General features: G+C 29.6%; 2 protein-coding genes across 2 annotated transcripts; both read left to right on the forward strand.

Moving 5' to 3' along the window:
• The first annotated feature begins 190 nt into the window (after positions 1 to 190).
• On the forward strand, positions 191 to 10,807 carry LOC126845822 (ABC transporter G family member 23-like). The gene is made up of 12 exons (XM_050584751.1): positions 191 to 313; positions 1,255 to 1,414; positions 3,295 to 3,449; positions 3,537 to 3,644; positions 5,298 to 5,391; positions 6,337 to 6,451; positions 7,688 to 7,734; positions 7,837 to 7,931; positions 8,420 to 8,597; positions 8,664 to 8,779; positions 8,848 to 8,906; positions 10,687 to 10,807. Exons 1-9 carry the CDS (start codon positions 198 to 200, stop codon positions 8,445 to 8,447), a joined length of 918 nt encoding a protein of 305 aa, XP_050440708.1. The 5' UTR covers positions 191 to 197; the 3' UTR covers positions 8,448 to 8,597; positions 8,664 to 8,779; positions 8,848 to 8,906; positions 10,687 to 10,807.
• A 3,090-nt stretch (positions 10,808 to 13,897) lies between these two features.
• On the forward strand, positions 13,898 to 20,995 carry LOC126845548 (protein RCC2 homolog). Its single transcript, XM_050584231.1, has 8 exons — positions 13,898 to 14,324; positions 15,380 to 15,608; positions 15,679 to 15,810; positions 17,489 to 17,577; positions 18,524 to 18,802; positions 18,895 to 19,075; positions 19,192 to 19,370; positions 20,496 to 20,995. The coding sequence occupies exons 1-8, from the start codon at positions 14,157 to 14,159 to the stop codon at positions 20,673 to 20,675; spliced, it is 1,437 nt and encodes a 478-aa protein (XP_050440188.1). The 5' UTR covers positions 13,898 to 14,156; the 3' UTR covers positions 20,676 to 20,995.
• Positions 20,996 to 21,382: the final 387 nt, after the last annotated feature.

The raw sequence follows: 21,382 nt of genomic DNA on the forward strand, positions 1-21,382 counted from the left end.
GTAAGCGCAAATAGGTATTATGTAAATTTAATGTAATATATTATTTACCATTTTTTAATGTTTCTGACATATTTGCATTTTGCGTAAACATAGTAATAAATTGTTGATTATTTGATTAGCGAAAATGCATCATCGGTATTGTGTGTTTTTTATAGGAAATTTAAAAAATGAACGAAGGAAAACACGAAACACGAACAATGGATACAAGCCAAAAACCATCTAGATGTTCTGTTATCCTAGCTAATGTGTTCAAAACTCATATGGGTAGAACTATATTTGACGGTATTAATTTTACTGCATTTAGCGGTAAGATGTAAGTGAAATCATACTTTTAAATTCAGTATTTACAACTGCATTTTATATTAAAATGTAATACTACAGTCAATAGTTACAGCTCCAAAGTTTATCTAAGGACGGTACATTTTAAAAAACATTAATAATTATACAGCGTGCATTTTTCAGCTTGTTAAAATAACATAATATTAAAATTAAAACATTTTATGTGAGTATGTGACCTATCAAAACAATAGTTAATGAGTTCGGTAATCGTTTGGTGTAGATAGATTATAATAAAAATTTCATAATTTTTTTGTTCTCTAGTCACTACTTAAAATAATACCATAAGTTGTTGCGAGACATCACTCTTTTCAATCTTCAACTGAATACCCTCCAAATAAAATGAAATGTTGATAGTAAAATAATTTAAGCAACGACAGTAGTTTTTGCGTTGGATTTTATATTGATAATTTCGTTTATGGTAAACTGGGTAATTATTTTATTAAAAGTGTATAAAACAAATTAGGAATCATTACCCGATACTTGAAAACTAAAACCTTAGTTGTTCTTAATGGAATTGTTACTGGCACACTCGGTAGTCGGTAAAAAAAGGCCAATAATATTATAAAGAAATATTTTTAGCCTAGCTGAAGCTAATGAATCGTTGTGACGTCAGGACTGATATGAACTGATGGTGATGACGATAATGAAGGAAATGATTATTCTACTATATAATTGTATTTAGTTGTTTCTATACGGGCAAAGTTTCAAGTTCAACTTATGTCAATTATTGAGGCGACTGTCAATCGATAACTAAACTCAAAGATTTTATCTTGAAGTGGTTTATCATCGCTAAAATACATGATGATAGTCACAAAGCTTTAAATATTTAACGGATCTTTAATCTCTATTTTATTGTACTACTAAATTATGATAACTCTATACGGTATATAATTTAATCATATTCAAATAATTCAGATGCGCTGTTCTTGGAGGCATAGAAAGTGGGAAATCGATGTTACTATCTTGTATCGTTGGTGGTAATGATTTCGATTCGGGACAAATGTGGGTGTTGGGTGGAAAACCTCAAACAAAAAGTAGCAAAACATTAACAAAACACGTTGGGTATATGCCTCAGGTAAGTAGTTCCATTCTTACATTCGATGCATAGGTAGTCGTCAAAATGATGAACTAATTGCCTCCGAAATACTGGCCAAATTAACTCCGGTGATCTTTATTTCTTATTGTAACATTTTGGGTTAAAAAGTACTAGTTGCCTCTCGTGTCAGGTAGTCAATATTTTTCATCCGAGTTGCTCCCGAGGATATCTGAATTCCCTCCCAACGATCCCTTTTAAGCCGAATTAAGTGTATGGGGTACATTAATTTTTTTATAGTTTTATATACATAATTATAATAATGTGGATAAAAATAAATTGTAAATTATTTTAGAATAAATAATCGTAGTGTGTATTTTACATAAAATTGCACAAATTAAATAAAAATTTAAACTATAGATACCACCTACTGCTTTAATATATAATATCATTGATATCGTATCTTCTTCTTTATCGTCGTCCCACACTTCTAACTACATGGGGACGGCCACCTTAGTCCCAGTGGCGTATTTTGAACAACATTTTGGGGATGTCCATTTTTTTTTGTACTGCCCGGTGTCAACATGTTACATTCGTAACATTTTATCTTTCGTACAGAATGTTTTTTACTCTCAATCTAAGCCACCACCCCCTTCATTCAATGATGACCACTAAAAACTTATTTATGTTATTTAATATTTATAATATAATTTATAGGGTGAAGGAAGGTATTTTCGTGGCATAAGCAATTTCGTGATATAGTTTGTTGATCGTATCGCGTAATTCCCTATTAGAAAATTGTCTTGAAAATCACACTGATTGTTAAAATAACTGTGTTTTAAGAATCATTGTGATTTTCAAGACAATTTTCTAATAGGGAATTACGCGATACGATCAACAAACTATATCACGAAATTGCTTATGCCACGAAAATACCTTCCTTCACCCTAAATTAAAGATTTTTATTCGCAATATATTTTGATTATAATATATTCTTTGTATTCTATTTTTTTTTATAACATAACTAAATTAAATTAAACTATAAAATCAAGAAGTCATTTTTTTATTTAGTTCTTGCAGTACATCGTCGGTCTCTACGATTACGGTTTTTGCTAATGCATATTAATGCCGACTGCCCAGGCCAATTATAATTTACACAAATATATTTTTGAAAGTTTTAATGTAAAGTTATGTAAAACCTATAGAATGCTTTTGTCTTTGTATTGTTAAATAAGTGGTTTAATTATAAGAAAAAATGTATACATTTGTTGTATATTTAGTACAAATTTGTCATGTGAAATACATTTTTTTTAGCCAGGGGTGGCCAGACACCGTGGACACCCTCCCAAAAATAAGCCACTAGTTCTATACCTCTATAGAGCTCGATCTTCTATACCACTCTCTATTCCGTCTATCCATCTTTTTTCCAGTCTTCCTTTTGCTCTCTACATTCATCTTCATAACACCTCTTACTGCCTCTGCCTCATCTTTTCTCATCTCTTCTCATAACATGACCGAACCATCTCAACTTATTCTTTTTCATTTTCCCCGCAATTGATGCAACCCCTATCATTTATATCGGAATACACACAGATAAAACCACACTGACAGCCGTCAAACGTAGGTAGTTACTTTGTCATCTTTTGTTGGGTTAAAAATGATTACAGCATAATGTAATATTATTATTAAATAAATAAATAAATACAAATAAAATATTCTAAGGAGAAAAAATATTTTATACCTAACGTGGGAAGCCACTATAATACTTTTTACTCAAAATGTTACAATAAGAAAGTGAGGCAATTCGTACTTTTTAGCAGACAATTCGTATGCGCTCCTTACATTTTGGTCGCCTTTTGAAGAATTGGAGAATATTCAAAACACACTTGAAATAAATTTCAAATTTTTATTTTTTTCTTAAGGAGTTTTGTTTATATGAAAAAATGACAGTATTAGAGCTGATTCTATACTTTGGACAGTTATATGATATAAATTCTAAATTTATTTTGTGGCGATTAAGATACTACAATGATTTTTTTACTTTCCCATCGTCTAAATCACTCGTAAAAGATTTGAGGTAATTATTTACATCAAACTATAGTCTATACTCTATAAGTATGTACCAAAGTTATTATATTATTGTAATGTTTACAATGGATTAAAGTTACAGCGAAAAGCGAATCGTTTCATTTATAATAACAGTGTTTCACAGACCTCGATTAATCGTTCTTGATGAACCTACTACTGGTCTCGATACTTCAAAAAAAAATCAGTAAGTAGATGTATCGTAATATATTATATGAAATGTAAAAGTATTTTTGTATGGTCATAAGTCATTGTGTAAATGCGTTTTACGAAAGGGAGATGAAGTGTTAAAGATTTTAACCATAAAAAATGTAATATAGAACTATTTAATAATTGTAAGGAAATTACGAATAGCAAATAAGCACAAATTTAAATGGTAGAAGAGCATCGCATTCATTTTACATTAAAGCATGTTTTTATGCATTAAAAGTGCGAAGGGTATTAAAAGGACGGGGTCTACGCTAAATTAATTTAAGTATCCGGTAAAGGCAACATTTCGCAATCTTAAGTTTAAATTAAAATATATTAGTTTTTATATCGTTAAATATGAAATACTTAAACTTATAATTTATAACGTTACTATTTAAAATGTTTTTCACTATTCATTGTCATACACATATTATTCACGTAGTTACGAACCATTACATTTTATACCTACTGTGAAGATTAAAATGTTGGTGATTTTTAAAAAAAACAATACAATACTACACTCGTCATCATTTTTTTTTTTAATATAATGATTCAATAATTTTTATTAAAGTAATGTATGAACAGATGAAGAGTTTATGATACGCTTTGCGATGTTGGCCGATAACAATTAACAATTAACAAGGTCTTAAAATATGATGGTGCAGAAGTATTGAAATATCTATGCTAGATCGTTATGGATAAATGATAAAAATTAACAGGTCAAAATACTTAGAGAGAATAGAAAGATATGTGTATTAAGGGGTAAAAGATAGGCAATGATTGACATAAATTAGTCTAGGATATATTTTTAGTATGCCAACTAATTAATGGGTAAACTAATTAATGGCCTCTTACTTTCTGAGTTTTAAATTAAGTTTATTCATCTAACTTAGTTTATAAATAAATGATTGGTTTATTTATCTAGGTATAGTTATGTCGACATTTTGAAGAAAAAAATGACTTTTGAATAATTCATTTCCTGGTGTATCTGTTGAACGGATTTCAAAATAATTTTTATTAAAAACAAAAACTTTTTCAATGGTGTTAAAAAGTCGATTGAAGAGCCATTTAGTTATTCAAAAATATATTAAATGTATCAGAAAAAATCTATACAAAATTGAGACAATTATTACAACATGTGTGCATTAATATACGACTTTTTAGATGATATGTTAAGAGGACGTTATACCCATATTTTTTAAGGAGTTAGGTATAAGCAATATTTTGCACATAAATTCAATTTTTTTTTTTCGTTAAAGATATCTTGAGTGTGGTTTTATTTGACGGATTTTTTTATTGTAGGTAAGTTAATGCGACAAGAGAGTCACTGATAATAAGTGTTTTATTGGAAGGAATTGATTCGGCGTATAGTATTGCTTCTTTGGTAGTATGAATTTCAGCCGTGAAGATACTGACATCGGGAGAGAGTTTGTAGAGTTTATTTTGGAATCCACAGCTGAATGCAAAGCCTATGTAAATTTGAAGTAGCTGAAGTCGGAGCTTATGATTTCATTGGAAATTGTAACTATAACAGCATGTAGAGTGAGGTTTTTGTTTTATTGGTGCATCTGAGTGTGATAGGTTTAGTAACTGCTTAAAATAAATATTTTGCATAACACATTGCATAAAACTAAAATGATTATTGTTATAGAGTTTGGTCTTACATACATCATATGATTCACACGTGGAAACCAACCATAATTGTCGCAACAAATAACGTCGAAGAAGCATCACTTGCCACTAATGTAGGTAACAATTGAATTTAATATAGAGTTTCTATTAGATTACTATTACAATTTCTTCTTCGTCCTCGCCTTACACTCCCAACTGCATGAGGTCGGCACCCTAGTCATACACCTTTATACAGCTCGGTCTTCAACACCTCGTTCAATCATCCCAAGCTATCCTCAATCACTCTCTATTACGTCTAATCATCATTTCTTTGGTCTTTCTTTTCCTATCTTCCCTCTACGTCCATCTTCATAACAACTGTCACTCTCTCTGTCTCATTTCTCCTTATAACATGACCGAACCATCTCAATTTATTCTTTCTCATTTTTCCCACAATTTTTTTAAATTTAAATTGTGTAAGCTTGTAGAAAACGTATAATAATTTTATGTCAAAATAAATTAAAAAACTAACGATCGTTTCAATTGATAAACACTAATCCTTAATAGTAACAATCAGCATTTAACTATTTACTAAAACTGAATTATTATAACAGTAATATTAAAAATTGTGCAATTAACTATTATTTTGTGTCTCTACTAGTGTTACATACTAAACAATTATATATTATATATATATATATATACAAATATTTAAAATATTTAAAAAACCATACTTGATATAACATTGAGATTATGGAGCATTTGTCGTAAATGTTAAGTATCATTACTTAACTTATTATCATTTGCTTTTTAATTAATTAATTATCCGGCCAAATTAATATTTGTACCGATTTTAACTATCCCTAATTATTACAAAATCCCGATGAGTTTATTTGTATTTTCAACTACCTACCATTTTAATATTATTATTTTCTTTTACGAATACAGTATGTATTATTTAAATTAAGTCACAGTTTTGGAACGTAACGTGTAACATAAAAAACTTACAAAAGAACATAGAAAATTATTACTACTTTTAAGTAGAAATATTGTACTCATTATATTTGTATCCTACTTAGATAGTGTACTTAAAAGACGGTAAAATTATATTTGACCATGACGTATCCGACTTAAAGAAAAATCATCCTAATCAGTCATTAGAACACATCGTTGATATACTGCATACTAAAAGAATGGCTAATTTAAACGTAAGTAATAGTACTAGACTGACAATAGTAGTATAAGTGTCTTACTGAATATTACATAGCTTATTTTAAAAATGTATTCATTAAAATTTAGGTGCATAAGAATTGTCAAAGTAAAACCTCGATTTTACCTTCCCTTGTACAGTGGTATATTTAGGATTTCATTGTTCTTGGTTGATACTTCCTGATTAATTAACTGCTACCCTTCTGCTGACTGCTGTTAAATTTTATTAGTAGATCTCTGCAGTAGCTCTTTTAAGAATGCCATTTGCCAAGATGATGACAATAAAACTCGGATTTAACAAACATCTGTATAACCGGATAATATGTGGATTGTAAAAACCGATGAAAACTGGTTTTCTTTAATTATCCCCATAAATGAGGCATAAATTATCCCCATAAATATTTGAGAAACAACGTAAGTCCAAAAAATGTAATTAGGAGAAAACAATAAAAAACTGTTTTAACGCTACCAGTGTTATATATCGCCGAAACTGAAAGGTCCAATGGAAAGTGCTCGTTTAGGATACACAACTTAGAAAAAAAAAAAAATATTGACCTCGTTCTGGCCTTGCGGGATGCATTTGAAATTGCTGGACTTACGTCATTTCTCAAATACATGATTATCCGTCATGCAAAGGTGTGGTTTTATTACTGTAGTGAACACTCTGGACTTATGTTCGTTCTGAAATACACGTAGTTAATCATAAATAGGCGTGTCTATCTATAATACTAAATTAAAAAATATTAATTTTTCACCTTTATTCCAATGATGAGTAAAAAAAAAACTACTAATTTACTGCAATACAATATTTTTTATTGATAATTAATATAAATCATTAATGCTTTGTTAAATTTAATTTTGATATACAGAATTAGTATTTCGAAAAAGAGAAAACAAAATTAAAAACAATGAAAAACTATCTTAAAATTAAATATTTCTCTCCAAAACTTTTACATATGATGCGTATATCAATATAAAACGTATCCCATGTGTTATCTCATTTTTCAATATTTGGTGACTTACGTTGTTTCTCAAATATGTGGTTCAAATATAATATAGTCCGATTAGTGGTAATATTCGGTAATATTGGTACCTATCCTATTTAGGTACAGAAATTGTTCGAGAGGACGTTATATATTTATTATTTTTAAAAACTACTGTCATAAAATAAAGGATTAATCTGATTGTTTGTAAAATATAATTATTTCATACGATAGGAGGACGAATGGCTTCACTCAAACGAATCGAAAATGCCACACGATAAAGTAGTAAGTATTATTTATATTTTGTAGTTTTTTAACATTTTTTTTTTTTAATTAATTAAACTAATTATTAATATTTTTTTTTCTAATAACTATGAAACTTTTTAGTTAACTAACGTCGAAACATTAACCCCAAGAACAAGTATATGGAAATTAAAAACTGTAACGATTAAAAATATAAGGGTTTTACTAAGAAGCAGGTGGTGAGTATATGAAATAATTATAATATCAAAAATTAGTATTACCGAAATGCTAATTTTTACATTTAGGTTGATATTTCTTCTTTTTATCCTACCTGCAATTCAAACACTATTATTTTGTATGCATTATGGAAAGTTTCCTAAACCAATTCCTATGTCTGTCTTTAATCAAGAATCTTCATGCGAAAATCAATTTGCGTGCAAACATTTATCTAACTGTACATACTATTCTTGTCTTTTGATACATCTATTGCATGCTTTTAGTATTGACCCGGTAAGTAATGATAAATTATTCATAGTCATGTATGATGTAATATTTTTATAAAATAACAAATGGAACGTTCCACGTGAAAACTACACAATTTTTATTTAAATTTCTAATTTTTTTTTCACAAATTTTAATATTTATTACCAGCTATATAAATATCTTTAAAATACTGCTAGGAGCCATACTGTTATTTTTTATATATATATAGCTTTATTTATTTCAGGTTTTTTTTGATAATGTATATGAATTAGAAGCCTCAGTTGAATCATTTAAATCTTTTGGATATATAAAAGTACCAAAAAATTATACACAATTGATCATTGAAGCTATGCGGAAAACAGCAACACCGCAAAGAAGAAAATTATTTTCGTCGGAACTTTCTATAGGAATTGACATGACAAGTATAGATTTATCAGAAGTTTAATCTTGAATCTAGAATAAACATAAGGATGGAAAAAAAATTTCAGGGTTAAAATTTAGCGATTATCTTAACAAGTTATTGTTGAATTGTTATAATACATTCTTAACAAACGTTTATGAACACTACAACCTATCTAAAGAATATGCTGATTTACCTTTAAAGGTTCAAAATATGTTTAATATAACAATTGACCATTGTTTCATTTTACGATATCTATAATTTGTTTGTAGATGTACGAAGACAGAAATTTAGACATTGCTGAAAATACCGCTATTGGAATAATATCCTGGTATGCAAACCCGATATTCAATTGTTTTACTTTATTTAGCCTTATAACTCATAGTCATAGCTGTATATGTTTATTATACTTTGAGACAAAAATTAGGTAGGTACATAAAAAAATTACTTGTAGTTATTTTTTTTTAACTAGGTATGAAACGTATTAATTCTCAAATCATTAAAAAACATAGAAATTTAACATAAAAATAACTTCTAACTAATTATTTTTATTTTTCTAGTCATTAATTTAAAATCACCTACCACAAAATATGTTTATACTTTATTATTTGATGCATATAATAATGTATTTTTTAATACAGACAAAGTTCGCCCAATTCTGTCACTAAGTATAATTTTCATAATATTAATTTTGTAATAAAATTTACGAATGTATGTTTTATGTTAAATAGCTGTATATTCACAACAGCATTAATTCATTATTCATTGACGTTTCATCGCGAAATTATAAATGGAAACATGTCAAGAAATATAATAGCTGGTATACATTATTTTAATTTGGTTAGAATACAACGCAGGGTTGCCAGATTATCATCTATACTCTATTACAAAAATGTCCTTACCCTTAGCAATAGTTTAATTATAATAATATTAATATTTATAGGATAGTCAATGTTTTCCCTAGAAAACAATTTAGCTGAAACATACACACATCATATACATTCGACAACATCTGACGATAATTTGACTTTCCTGTTAAGTAGCTAAGAACGTCAGATACGTTTTGTTGCTGTTAAGATGGCGAGATGATTATCAGATTGCAAGTTTTGTGTATCAGGATCCAAACAACCACCCTTCGCCCCACGGCCACAGTTCTAGAGAAAAATGTATTGTATTCGGACACAAAAAAAGTCCATCATTGTTAAACCAATACTTTCTTAGCTTCGAGTAAAGCTAAAATATACTTATTTCAGTTAAGTCAAAATGGAATAAGCTAATGACAGTCGCTCCTCGTCCTCACGTTAAAGATTTAAAAAAAAATTATTTTTATATATACGATCTCGATATGCATGTGTAACACATGCCCTCCCACTATTTTTTAACACTAAATCAGTGAAACACACCATGCGTATCATACTTACTAGTTACTTCCGAAATTTAAAACCAAAAACTTAGTTTTCATAATTTTTTTTTTATAAAAAGGAATAGCTTACCTTGACATCACTAAATACCAGACTTGTGACCTCATCTTAGGCTACAGCATGTATAGCCTTCAACTTAGTAGGTTTTTCTCTTGAAAATAACGAAGCGTAAAGACCAAAGAAATCAATGTCGGAAATACTATTTTTCAACATATTTTCACTAAAAAGTAAAAATGTTACGAAAATTCTGGCTTTACAAAACTTGGTAGTGAAAATTTAAACATTATAAAAAAATATTTTTAAAATTTAAGTAAAATAAAAAAACCCAACCTGTGTGATTATTTCCAAAATGTAATGTATTAAATTTTTTTAAATGTTGTAAGATGGCAACCCTGGTGAAATGTTGTTCTGACAATATTGTAAGATATTTTACACAATACACATCATTATTTCAGTGGCGTATCTAGATGTGATAGGGTGTAGGGGGTTGTATTTCCTCCAGAAATTACATTTATATAAAGAATGGACACACATTTTTATAAATTAAAAAAAATTGCAAATGTCTCCCAAAAAATATTTCTGGATACGTCAATGATTTCTTCGTAAGTAAATCTGTCTGAACAACGTAATAAAGATTCATAAATTTTATACTATACATACATATTTTAGAATGTTTGTTTATTATTACAGGTACAACGTTTTTAGAAATTGTTTTGTCCTACTTAATATTACAAATCATTTTTTCATTAGTACAAGCATTTGGTTTGTTCTTAATAGTCGATTTCATTTTGTACCTTACGTGGCAAAGCTCACTACTGTTAGTGGTCATACTTAACGTTACATTGAGTATCTGCGGAATGAGTATGGGTAATAATATATAATACATTTGAGTGTAAGATAGATAATTTCTTTACATAGGTACGTTCATGATTTTAGGTTTACTTATTGGTGTATCCATGAATGATTCAAATACTTTATATAATATTGCAATTGCTTCTTGTCTATTAACTGTAATTTTCAGCGGTAAATCATTTAACTGACTTACAATATACTTGATATTACCTACATTAAAACACCTAACTGAAAATGTAATACATTTTCAGGTGTCTTATGGCCAGTCGACACCATGCCACTTGTGCTCTATTCCCTTACAGAACTATTACCTTTGCACGCGCCAATCGAAATATCTAGAGGTATATTAGTAAACGGCCGCCGGGTGAAATCATTAGAAGTTTGGATTTCATTTTTAAACTCATCTTGTTGGATTATTATATCTTTTATTGGTGCCGTGTATATGCTCAAAAACAAACCCTTGAAAAATAAAATAAACTTTACTTTTTAACAACACAATCATAATTAAAGTTCAGTTTATAGTTAAGTAATACGTATAAACATGAAACATTGGATTATTGGAAATGTTTATATTATAAATATAGGCAGTTAGAGAAAAACAACAACAAAAGAGTTTAAAAGAACAAGACCGACACGTGAAGGATCAGCAGAAGCAATATGTTTAGAAGTAAGAACCAGTTAAAAAAAAATGTTAAGCAACTCTTCCTCGTGAATAATGTTCAGTTCAGAGGAAACTCAAAAACACACGTCGTTGTTACTAGTGTACATTAATTATTATTATTAAATAAAAATAATTAAACTAGGCAAACTGAAAAATCAAATTTTAACCGTAAACCTCATATTGGTGATGTTTTGATATAAATGTTTTTATGTGTGATATATTTGTGTTTTCACTCGGACATAGTATAGATTACAGTGATGCGTTAAGAGTCAAAGGGTAGGTAATATTTGACAAAAATTGATTTAATAGCTATTTTAAATATGCTAATTAGCTCACAGGTAAACGCATATTAAGTTTTTCTGTTACAAATCTAGTTATTATTTTCCGAGCTAAAGCAAAAGTTTGATAAAAAAAGAATTTCTTGAAGTCCCTTTTTGGCGAATCTATTGGATGAACTTTTTTTTTTTATATTATGAAGATAAATTCCTTCTTTTTCTTTTTGGGCTAAAAGGACGATCTTTGACTTGGCTAGGTAGATTTGTTAGAAAAATTATTAAAAAGTAAAAATATAAACGCCAGTAATAAAAAATAAAAAATCGACTTTTTATAATGGAAATATTTAACTACATTCAAAGTTATTAAAGTAAAAAAATTAGGACAGGAGAAAGGGTGAAATGAGTATTATTTTTACCCGTGAGCAATATTCTACCTCACTTCACCTACAGTCTAAATTTTAAACTTAAATAACTACAATTAATTATCCGAATAATCAACATGTTGTTCATAATTTAAAAAGTTAATTAAATATATACGTGACCATTTAAGTTTCAAAAGTTAATAGAGCTCTGAAAAATAATGAAAAGTAAATATTATAAAAGTAAAGTAAAAATATTTATTAATTTTATAAAATTGTAAAATAACAAAAATAGAAAAATGTTGTCTTTGGGCTAACATTATGTCCAGTGAGACTTAAAAAAATACTTATTTTGAAATTTCAATTGGGAATTGGTACATCATAGTACCGCTTCTGCATGTAAAACTTTTTTAATCGGATCTATTTTAACCTGGATCTAATAATCTTTAAAGTAACTTTTATATTATATATTATATTTATTGTGGTTCTTATAATATGTATACAATTCTTTTGTCCCTGTGACCTAGTCTAAGAATATTATGGACATTGAATTAAATCATGTTTGAAATTGTTTACATGGTTTATTTAAAATTTTGTAAGTACATGAAAAGAAAATGTCATGGTATCCATAAAATGTATTTTTGATAATAGGTCAATAATATGTAAAAGAAAAATTGTGAAAACTATCCTTACATTTTTAGGCGAGTCAGTTGTAGGGGATCGTCTGTCAAAAAAATATTTATGTCATGTAACATTTATTACCTATAGCTTAGAAAAAAATGCATATCAAATTACTTCCTGTCTGTTGAGATTTGTTGTATAGTATAATCGCATTATATTATATATTAATATATTACATATTTGATTAGTGAAAGCTAATATTTTTATCTCGTGATCGGTACACTACGCGCTTGAGATTAGCATTTCTTTAACATATTATAACTATATGTACACAAAAATGTAATATAAATTTCATAATATTAAATTATTATTTATTATCATTTATCACAGCGATAGTCTAAAACGTACGCTGGCCACGAGCAGGTGAATTGAACCGTTTTCTACCTGTTTACTACGAGTATCGTGGCCACCAGTAGTATAAAATACTAATCTCTTTTTTATGATATTACCCGTTGTGAAAATTTGAAAACGATTTGTTTTTTTTATTAGTATTGTAATCGAGTAGACAAGACTATGCCCCGTCTGTCGAACCCTTTGTCCCAATGTGTAGTAAAAATCATAAATTTTCAACATCGCTGTAACCCGGATTTTCGTACAGAGCGCTGTCCACCGAGTTAAGATGGACGATGTCCACGCCACGGACAATAAAAAAATCACTACTGCCACATTAACCTATGTGGCACGTGCTATGTAACGATTAGTGTTTTTAATGTAAAATACCTATACTAATAAACCAATTACCGAACTAATGTGCTCGAACAGAATCCACGTGTCGCCCTTTCACCCTGATAAAAGCACCGGCATGATCAAAATATAGTCGTTTTACTAATCGCCTCTAGAACTAGGAACTGCCTATGAATTGTAATCCATGAGTATGGCATCATTTTTCGACAGGTTGGTGGTGGCCGTCACCGCCGTCGTTGGGTTTTCTGTTGAAAAACCGTGATACCTTGACTACACGGGTGGGGGTAATATACCGTGACCCCGCCCCGCCGCCGCCCGCGTAAACCTTGCAGCTGCTGCTGCTGCACCGCCGTCCCCGATTTTTATACACGCACACTCGAACACAAATAATCGCCGCTCTCCTTTTTTTTCTTTCTTTCCCGTTCTCCCTCTCTCTCTCTCTCACGCTCACTCGGTGTATACCAGTTTTTTTTTTTTACTCCTAATGGCGTCTGCTATCATTTGACCCGATCCCGTTTTGTTTGCGTGCAAGCCGCGATCGTTGTTCTCGTCGGCGTCAGCAGGTTAAATTCAAAAACATATCTATCAAAAGCCGTTAGTTTCGTCGTATCCAACGTACACTTTCGTTTTGCGCACTACAACAACACCATGTCCACCAAACGGCAGTCGAAGGGCAAGGCCAACGGAGTGTCGCGCAAAAAGTCAAAACTGGTCGAGGAAGACCCGTTGGACTTGACCGACGAAGAACAGGATGACGACAGAAAATCGTCCGACGACGAAGCCGGCGACATGGCGGCAGAAGAGAACGAGTCCATTGTGAGTTTTATTAGTCTTAATCGGTGTTGCACGACTGGTCCATTTGGCAAACACTGCCGTTCGTTTAACTTGTGACAAGTTTATACCGACACTCGTCCGGTACTGCAGGCCTGTGGCCAGAAGTTGAACAAGTAAACCCTCCTATATACGACTGGCATAGTATCACCTGGGGGCCAGTGTTTGACAAATAAATTAGTCTTGTGGGACCAGCTTTATTTATTAAGTTACATTGCCTCCTTGTGGTATGCTTGCTTGATCCATCGAGACACCCGTCATTCAATTGTGTACGACCTATGTAGTACGTAGCCCGTCTGAAACTTACTAGAAAAATTAGCTATGCTATGCTTGTTATCTGCTTATCAAACTGTTCTGATAGTTAACAATATTTTACACACAGCTTTGAGTAACTAAAATTTACTTATTTAGAATCTGTGAATTAACATTTGATGTAATGTTCGACTATGATTTTGTTTTCGATAACAGTTGTTTTAGTTGTGATATGTTCTTTAAATTGAAATACATTTTAAATGTAATTGTGACTAGGTACTGGAAATATCGTCTACATTTTGTATTGATTAGACTAAATATTCACTAAATACAGTAGAAATTGATTATAATGATACACCAATTAATATGACAAATCGGTTTACATGACCAAAATTTAAATGTCGTAGGCTTTTATCCATACAATTATTTTATACTTTATACAATTATGTATATAAAATTATTATCAATAGGAACCTGTTATGAGAAACGTATATTTTGAAAATAAAATATATATTAATTAACTTTTCTTGTAATGAAGCTTACATTTATTACTTTTTACATATTAGTCGATATTATATACGTATATATAATAAAAATAGTGTATAAATATATTACTTATTTCGATACATTTATTGAAATAAGTATTTTGATTGTTTAAACTCATTTTACTGTCATTGTAAACTGGTAATATTATCCCTAGTTAGTAGGTAATTAACTATATAAATTTATATAGTTAAAATATTTTACTTATGTTTCAAACAATTAATAAAATACAATTTTGTTTTAAGAGAGTGAAGGGTCCAGATCATATTGGTATTGTACTCATAACCGGTGGTACTAATTGGGATTTAAACGGTCGTAAAGCTGTGCCAAAAGGAGGCAAGTCAGTTGGACGCAACTTATATGAGCCCCACGTATTCGTTCCACTTAAAGACACTCGTATTCGTCATGTCGTAAGTGGTTGTAACTCATCACACACTATTTTCATTACAGAGGAAGGCAAAGCGCTGTCTTTAGGTATATAATCAATTGAAAAAATTCATAAAATTTTTTTTGTGTAAAAAAACTTTTTTTTTTTAAATTTTAGGTCGTAATGAAAAAGGTCAATTGGGAGTGAAAGATTTAAACAGACGGGACATACCGACTCCAATTGAAGGTTTACCTGATCACGCTATTGTTAATGCCGCAACAGGCCGTAGCCATACACTTCTTCTTACTGGTATGTTATTGAATATTTTTGTACAATAACAAATTTGTTGAGAAATCCACTGCTAAATACATTGATGTATCAACAAATATTACTTAGTATGTTAATGTTCATTATGTGGATTATATTGCAAATTCAAAATGTTCAAATTTTAAAAAATCAGATGTAATACTATTAAATGAATGGCGTTATAGTGTAGTATACACTATACCACACTAGTTAAACTAAAATCTCGATTTTTTTTTTTGGGTTAGTTGCTTTCTGCATAACACCGCCATTCAAATGTGATATAATATAAAGTAATGATCTATCATTAAAAATTATTAGGCATATAGTAGTGAACAGATAATATATAATATGTATACATCTACTTGTTAGGTAGTACCACCAATCTAAATAGATACTTATTTTTGGCCAAAACGTAGTTTATAAATCTGAAATGTATAAAAACAATCTGTATAACAAAAAGTATTACCCTTATTTTGGTTTGATACTGTAATGATGAATTCATTTGAAGGGCTGAGAGAAAAAAAGATCAATGTCAATTTTTTTTCATTCTGAGAAAATCATGTTTTTAATTTCAAAACGTAATACATTTTACCTGTATTCCTAAACTTCCAGGTCGTTACCCTCGACTAATCAATTTTTTCCCTGGTTCGAGCGCTTAAAAGATACACTACGTCAATACAAATAACTTGATACCAAAATCTCATTTTCAAAAAAAATTGACATTGATCTATTCCCCCCCCCCAGCTCTTTATTTGTTTCCCTCAAAAACTAAAATGAGCAATATTTTATTTCACATAATGTGCAGTGAAAATACTACTCCAACAATTTTGAACTGCAATGGAATTATTCAATTCCTGACGTATCCTGAATTATACATATATTATACCAACATTTAATTCAGGTGTGACTGACAAAAAAGTATAATCCAAATACTTGTATCATATAAATTATATTATTCTGAATTTAACAAAATACAGAATATTTATACTATTATTAACATGTTTCCCGTATTAGCGTATCATAAACTATTCGAGTACAAAATCCAGCCACTTGGGTGTTAAGTTGGATTGTAAATACCATTGCATATTATAGTTTTACGAGTGGATAGACACTAATAATTATTGTCTTATGTTTGACAACTAACGGAAGGTTCAAATTTTCAAATAAAAGCTTAGTTAAAAATTATAATTTTTAAACAAATTTTAAATGTGTAAAACTTATTTTTAGATTTTATTGCCCAAAGAAATTTAAATATTCAACAATCAATACAAAGCACATTGAAACTGTATCTTTACATCTTTACGTTGGCTTATCCGTTTATTATGAAACAAAAATGGTAGTAAAAGGCAAAGAAAGAAGGAATACTCCCTTTGACAGAGTTTTAAATTTAATAGGACTTTAAAACTTGTAATAATAAATTGGGGGTTGTTCATTTTTCTAAAACAGAGGATAGGTAAGATTAGGAGATTTCAACATACCTATACATGTTTGATTTTGAATTGTAACAATGATATGCACTTTTGCTTGTTTTTCGAGTATACAAGTTAAAAGTAAAAATAATTGTGTTACGATAGAAGAGATGCATCATATACATTCTTAAACTATGCATGCAGATATTAATTAGACAAAAGTATTTCAGTTAAGATAAATGTTCTAATGTTTAATATTGTAATATTTAAAGATCGTGGCGCAGTCTACAGTTGTGGTGATAATAAGAATGGTCAGTGTGGGTTGAAATCTAAAGAACCCATGATTTTAACAGCAATGAAGGTCAGTAACTTTAAATTTAAAATATAATACAAAACTAAGACTAAACAAATAAATTTGTCTGATTAATTAAGCCTATTAATGTTTTGTCTATATTATCAACAGTTTTAATATGATCTAAAGTGTAAAATTTCTCTGCTCTAATATTTTAAATACTTGAGGTGTTGCATGGTAAAGTCGGCGCTATCTACAGTTCTGTAATTTTTTGTATATTGCAAAAATTTACAATGCGCATTAGGTACTGCAACGGGCACCTACTGTTAAAGTGTTTTATCTCTACGGATAATCATTTGTAATAAGAATCGGTGTAACCAGTAGATGCGGCATAAACTATTCAATAAGCATGTCTATGAACTTGAATTAACATTAAAAGTGGAAATTGCTGACTTAGCCAAGCAACGCCCTATTTATTTATTTATTGGGAAGCTGTTTTACATGATTTATATTATGTAATACAAATTTAATATGTGTTAAGTTATACTTTTTAAAGTATATCTGAGTCAACTTAGAATCATATTTGCCTCTTTAAAAGTAAGGGGCCAGGCATGTAGCACGCACAGGAGAACAAGATAAATTTTAACTAATGTCACGCCTGTTAGATACATTTTCTTAACTCTCCTGAAAATTCCGCCTCTATACTACTACCCTTATTAAAATATTATGAAACAAATGTTAAATAACTTATTTATTAATAACTATTTTTTTCTTTTAATAAACAATTTTCTATAGTCTAGTTGAAATTATTATTGTTAAGTTATTTATTCATACTTTTTATTTTACCTTAATGTGTCCAAAACACCAGCATACACTTTGCTTTTGTTTTAAATTTTATTCGTAATTTCTTGTATTTTTTTTTCTTGAAAGGGTTGCACTCAAAACATTGATAATTTAAGTAAATAAATATTCAAAATGTGAATAATAATATTGATAATGTAATTATTTTTTATAGGTTAAATATAGTGGCCCTCCAATTGTTAAGGTTGGTTGTGGTGCTGAATTCAGTATTCTGCTCGATTGTAAGGGAACATTGTATTCATTTGGTATGCCTGAGTATGGACAACTCGGACACAATACGAATGGCCAGTATATTGAACGAGCTGGTGCTATTCAGTATGCTGTAGTTAATCAACCTAAAGCCATTACGACTTATGTGGAAAAAAACAAAAGCAAAGTGGAAGTTCTACCCAAGCCTGAAATCAGAGATTTTTCATGTGGAACAAATCACACGGTAATGTACTTTTAAAAATGATCACAAAAATCGTTTTCTCAGTATAGTAGTAGTATTTTTTCTCCATTTTATTCTAATTTCTATATGTATAGGTTGCGATAGATGATCGTAAAAAGACATACTCTTGGGGTTTCGGAGGCTATGGACGACTAGGACACGCTGAACCAAAAGATGAAATGCAGCCAAGATTAATTAAATACTTTGACGTTCAAAGAAGTGGTGTGAAATATGTAGCATGTGGCCCTGCATTCAGTATTGCTATTAATGAATTTGGTTTGTACAATTTCAACTAGACTAAAAAAAATTGTTTATTAAAAGAAAAAATTAGTGTAAAATATTTTATTTAAATTAAACATTTTTATAAAGTAAATGACGTGTTATTATTACAGGGGCTGTCTATTTATTTGGTCAAATGAGTAGTAGAGGTGAAGCCAACATGTATCCAAAACCCGTACAAGACCTTCATGGCTGGAGCGTACGTAGTATCGGTACGTGTGGAATAGGATTAGTTGCAGCCGCCGATGATTCGTGTATATCATGGGGCTCCGGGACTAGCTCTGGAGAACTGGTAACTATAAATCTGGTCCAATTTAAAAATGCCACTTAGTGATAAAATCACTTTCAACAATACCCTGATGCAAAAGTAAAGATGATAAAAATGATTAAATTTTATTATAACACATTTAATGTGCTTATAATAGTTTTAGTTATTTGTTTTTTAGGCTCTCCTCAAAAACAAAGTGTGAATACAGATTTAAAACATTTTTTTTTTTTTTTAATGGTAACATGCATTTGTGGGGAATAATAATATTAGGTACTGTCGATTTTTAAATTATTTATTGTGTATAAAATCAACAAACAATGATTACAGAATAACTATTATTTAAAAAAAAATGTGCTACATTAAATTGATTACTCTGTATAAGTATAAAATACCAACAAAAGTCGCAATAAGTAAATATCAACAAGTAATAATTTTATAAGAATGAACGTAATTGTAACTGTGTTTTTAGTTTTTTTTTTTCAGCTTTTCTTTAAAAAAAAAGTATTGACTATAGTTTTTTAAATTAATGTTTACCTTAATCTAGGCACACTAGAACTACCTTCCGTCTCATCATAAGAGTTTAAGTCCTAAAACTACACCTTAAAAATGGAAATAAAAATTTGCACGCACTTTGGGGTAACTTATATTACTTTTATTATTCATTTTTTAATGATAGTGTACTATATCTAAAGAATATACCACACAGGTTTGGAATTAAAATGACTTATGACTCTGAGAATGGGCCGTTTGGTCGCTGAGATGGCTATAATTTTAAATTTGTATGGTGGCTAATTTTCACCAAATGATATCTCTCTCCTGCCACTGCCACCTTACTGAATTGGCTACTCGTTCTCTTCCAGTTAGGAGCTAATTTAACTTTTTTGAAAAATTATGACATTTCGTAATTTTAAGTACATTTTTGGGATGTTTTTCTTGATTTTGAATCGAAAGGATTTTTATTTTTAGGGTTTATAGGGCTGCTACATGAACCAATAGGAGCAGCGGCTTGAGAGATCTTTTCTATATTTTATCTCGATGTCATAGCCATGGTACTTCCCCTCCCCACCCCCTATTATAAATTTCTCGTTACAGTACTTTTTAATGTCCAACATTATTTGTATAATTTAATATTGTGTTCAAAATTTTTAGGGACTAGGTGAATTAAAAAAGTCCAGTGCAAAACCATGTGAAATGAAGAAACTTGACGGTGTGTACGTAGAACATGTTACTTGTGGAGCTTCACATACAATTTTACTGGCTCGTGATGAGTCGGAAGATGACAAAGACAATATTGCTTCATTGCCGGAGTATAAACCTGTTGTGGGTTAACACAACTCGCTAGGTATATAAAAATAAACAAAAAAACAACCCTTACAATTTTTTTACTAGTGTTTAAGAACCAAGTGGTATTTAATAATTTTTTTACTCTATAATTTAATATTTTTTTTACAATACGTTTTGTTCCATTAGACTTAAGCTTTAATTGTAAAGTAAGCAGAACAATGTCGATCAGACCCAAGTTCCTGCTAGATACATATTAATGGTCTGTTCTTAATTTTTTTTTCTTATTATAATATTATCATTTATAAAATGACAAGTGTCCGCGATTATACATAGTAAATAAGAAATTATACCAAAACAATTGTTTTTTTTTCTTTGTTGACATTATGTCAATAAAGTTAATTGCCATCCGAGTTCACTAAGGTAATAAAAAAACTTATGAAAAGTTAATCTAAAAACGTTCATTTACTTGGTTTGATTGTTGGAAGGAATAGCCCTTTTCAAAAATTCTTGGCATTTTATGATTTATTCTTGCAACAGCAGTAATGTTGTTTCTTTTTGAAAAGTCATAGAGAGCCAAGGTTTAAAAAATGTCTAGATAATTAATAATTTCCTCAAGAATGACACTATTGTTCAAGAAGATTATTGTAAAACAAAATGTTTGTTATCATAGGTACCTAAATTTTATTTTTATTTTCATGTGTATTGATGGCAGAAACCTACTTTTACCTGTATATAGGTTATTTATAGAATAT

The sequence above is a fragment of the Adelges cooleyi genome, unplaced genomic scaffold, assembly GCF_023614345.1.
Source record: "Adelges cooleyi isolate 19-005CV unplaced genomic scaffold, UGA_ACOO_1.1 ACOO_flye_CR_arks_rails_tigmint_CR_PRNA_8, whole genome shotgun sequence".
Lineage (NCBI taxonomy): Eukaryota > Metazoa > Arthropoda > Insecta > Hemiptera > Adelgidae > Adelges > Adelges cooleyi.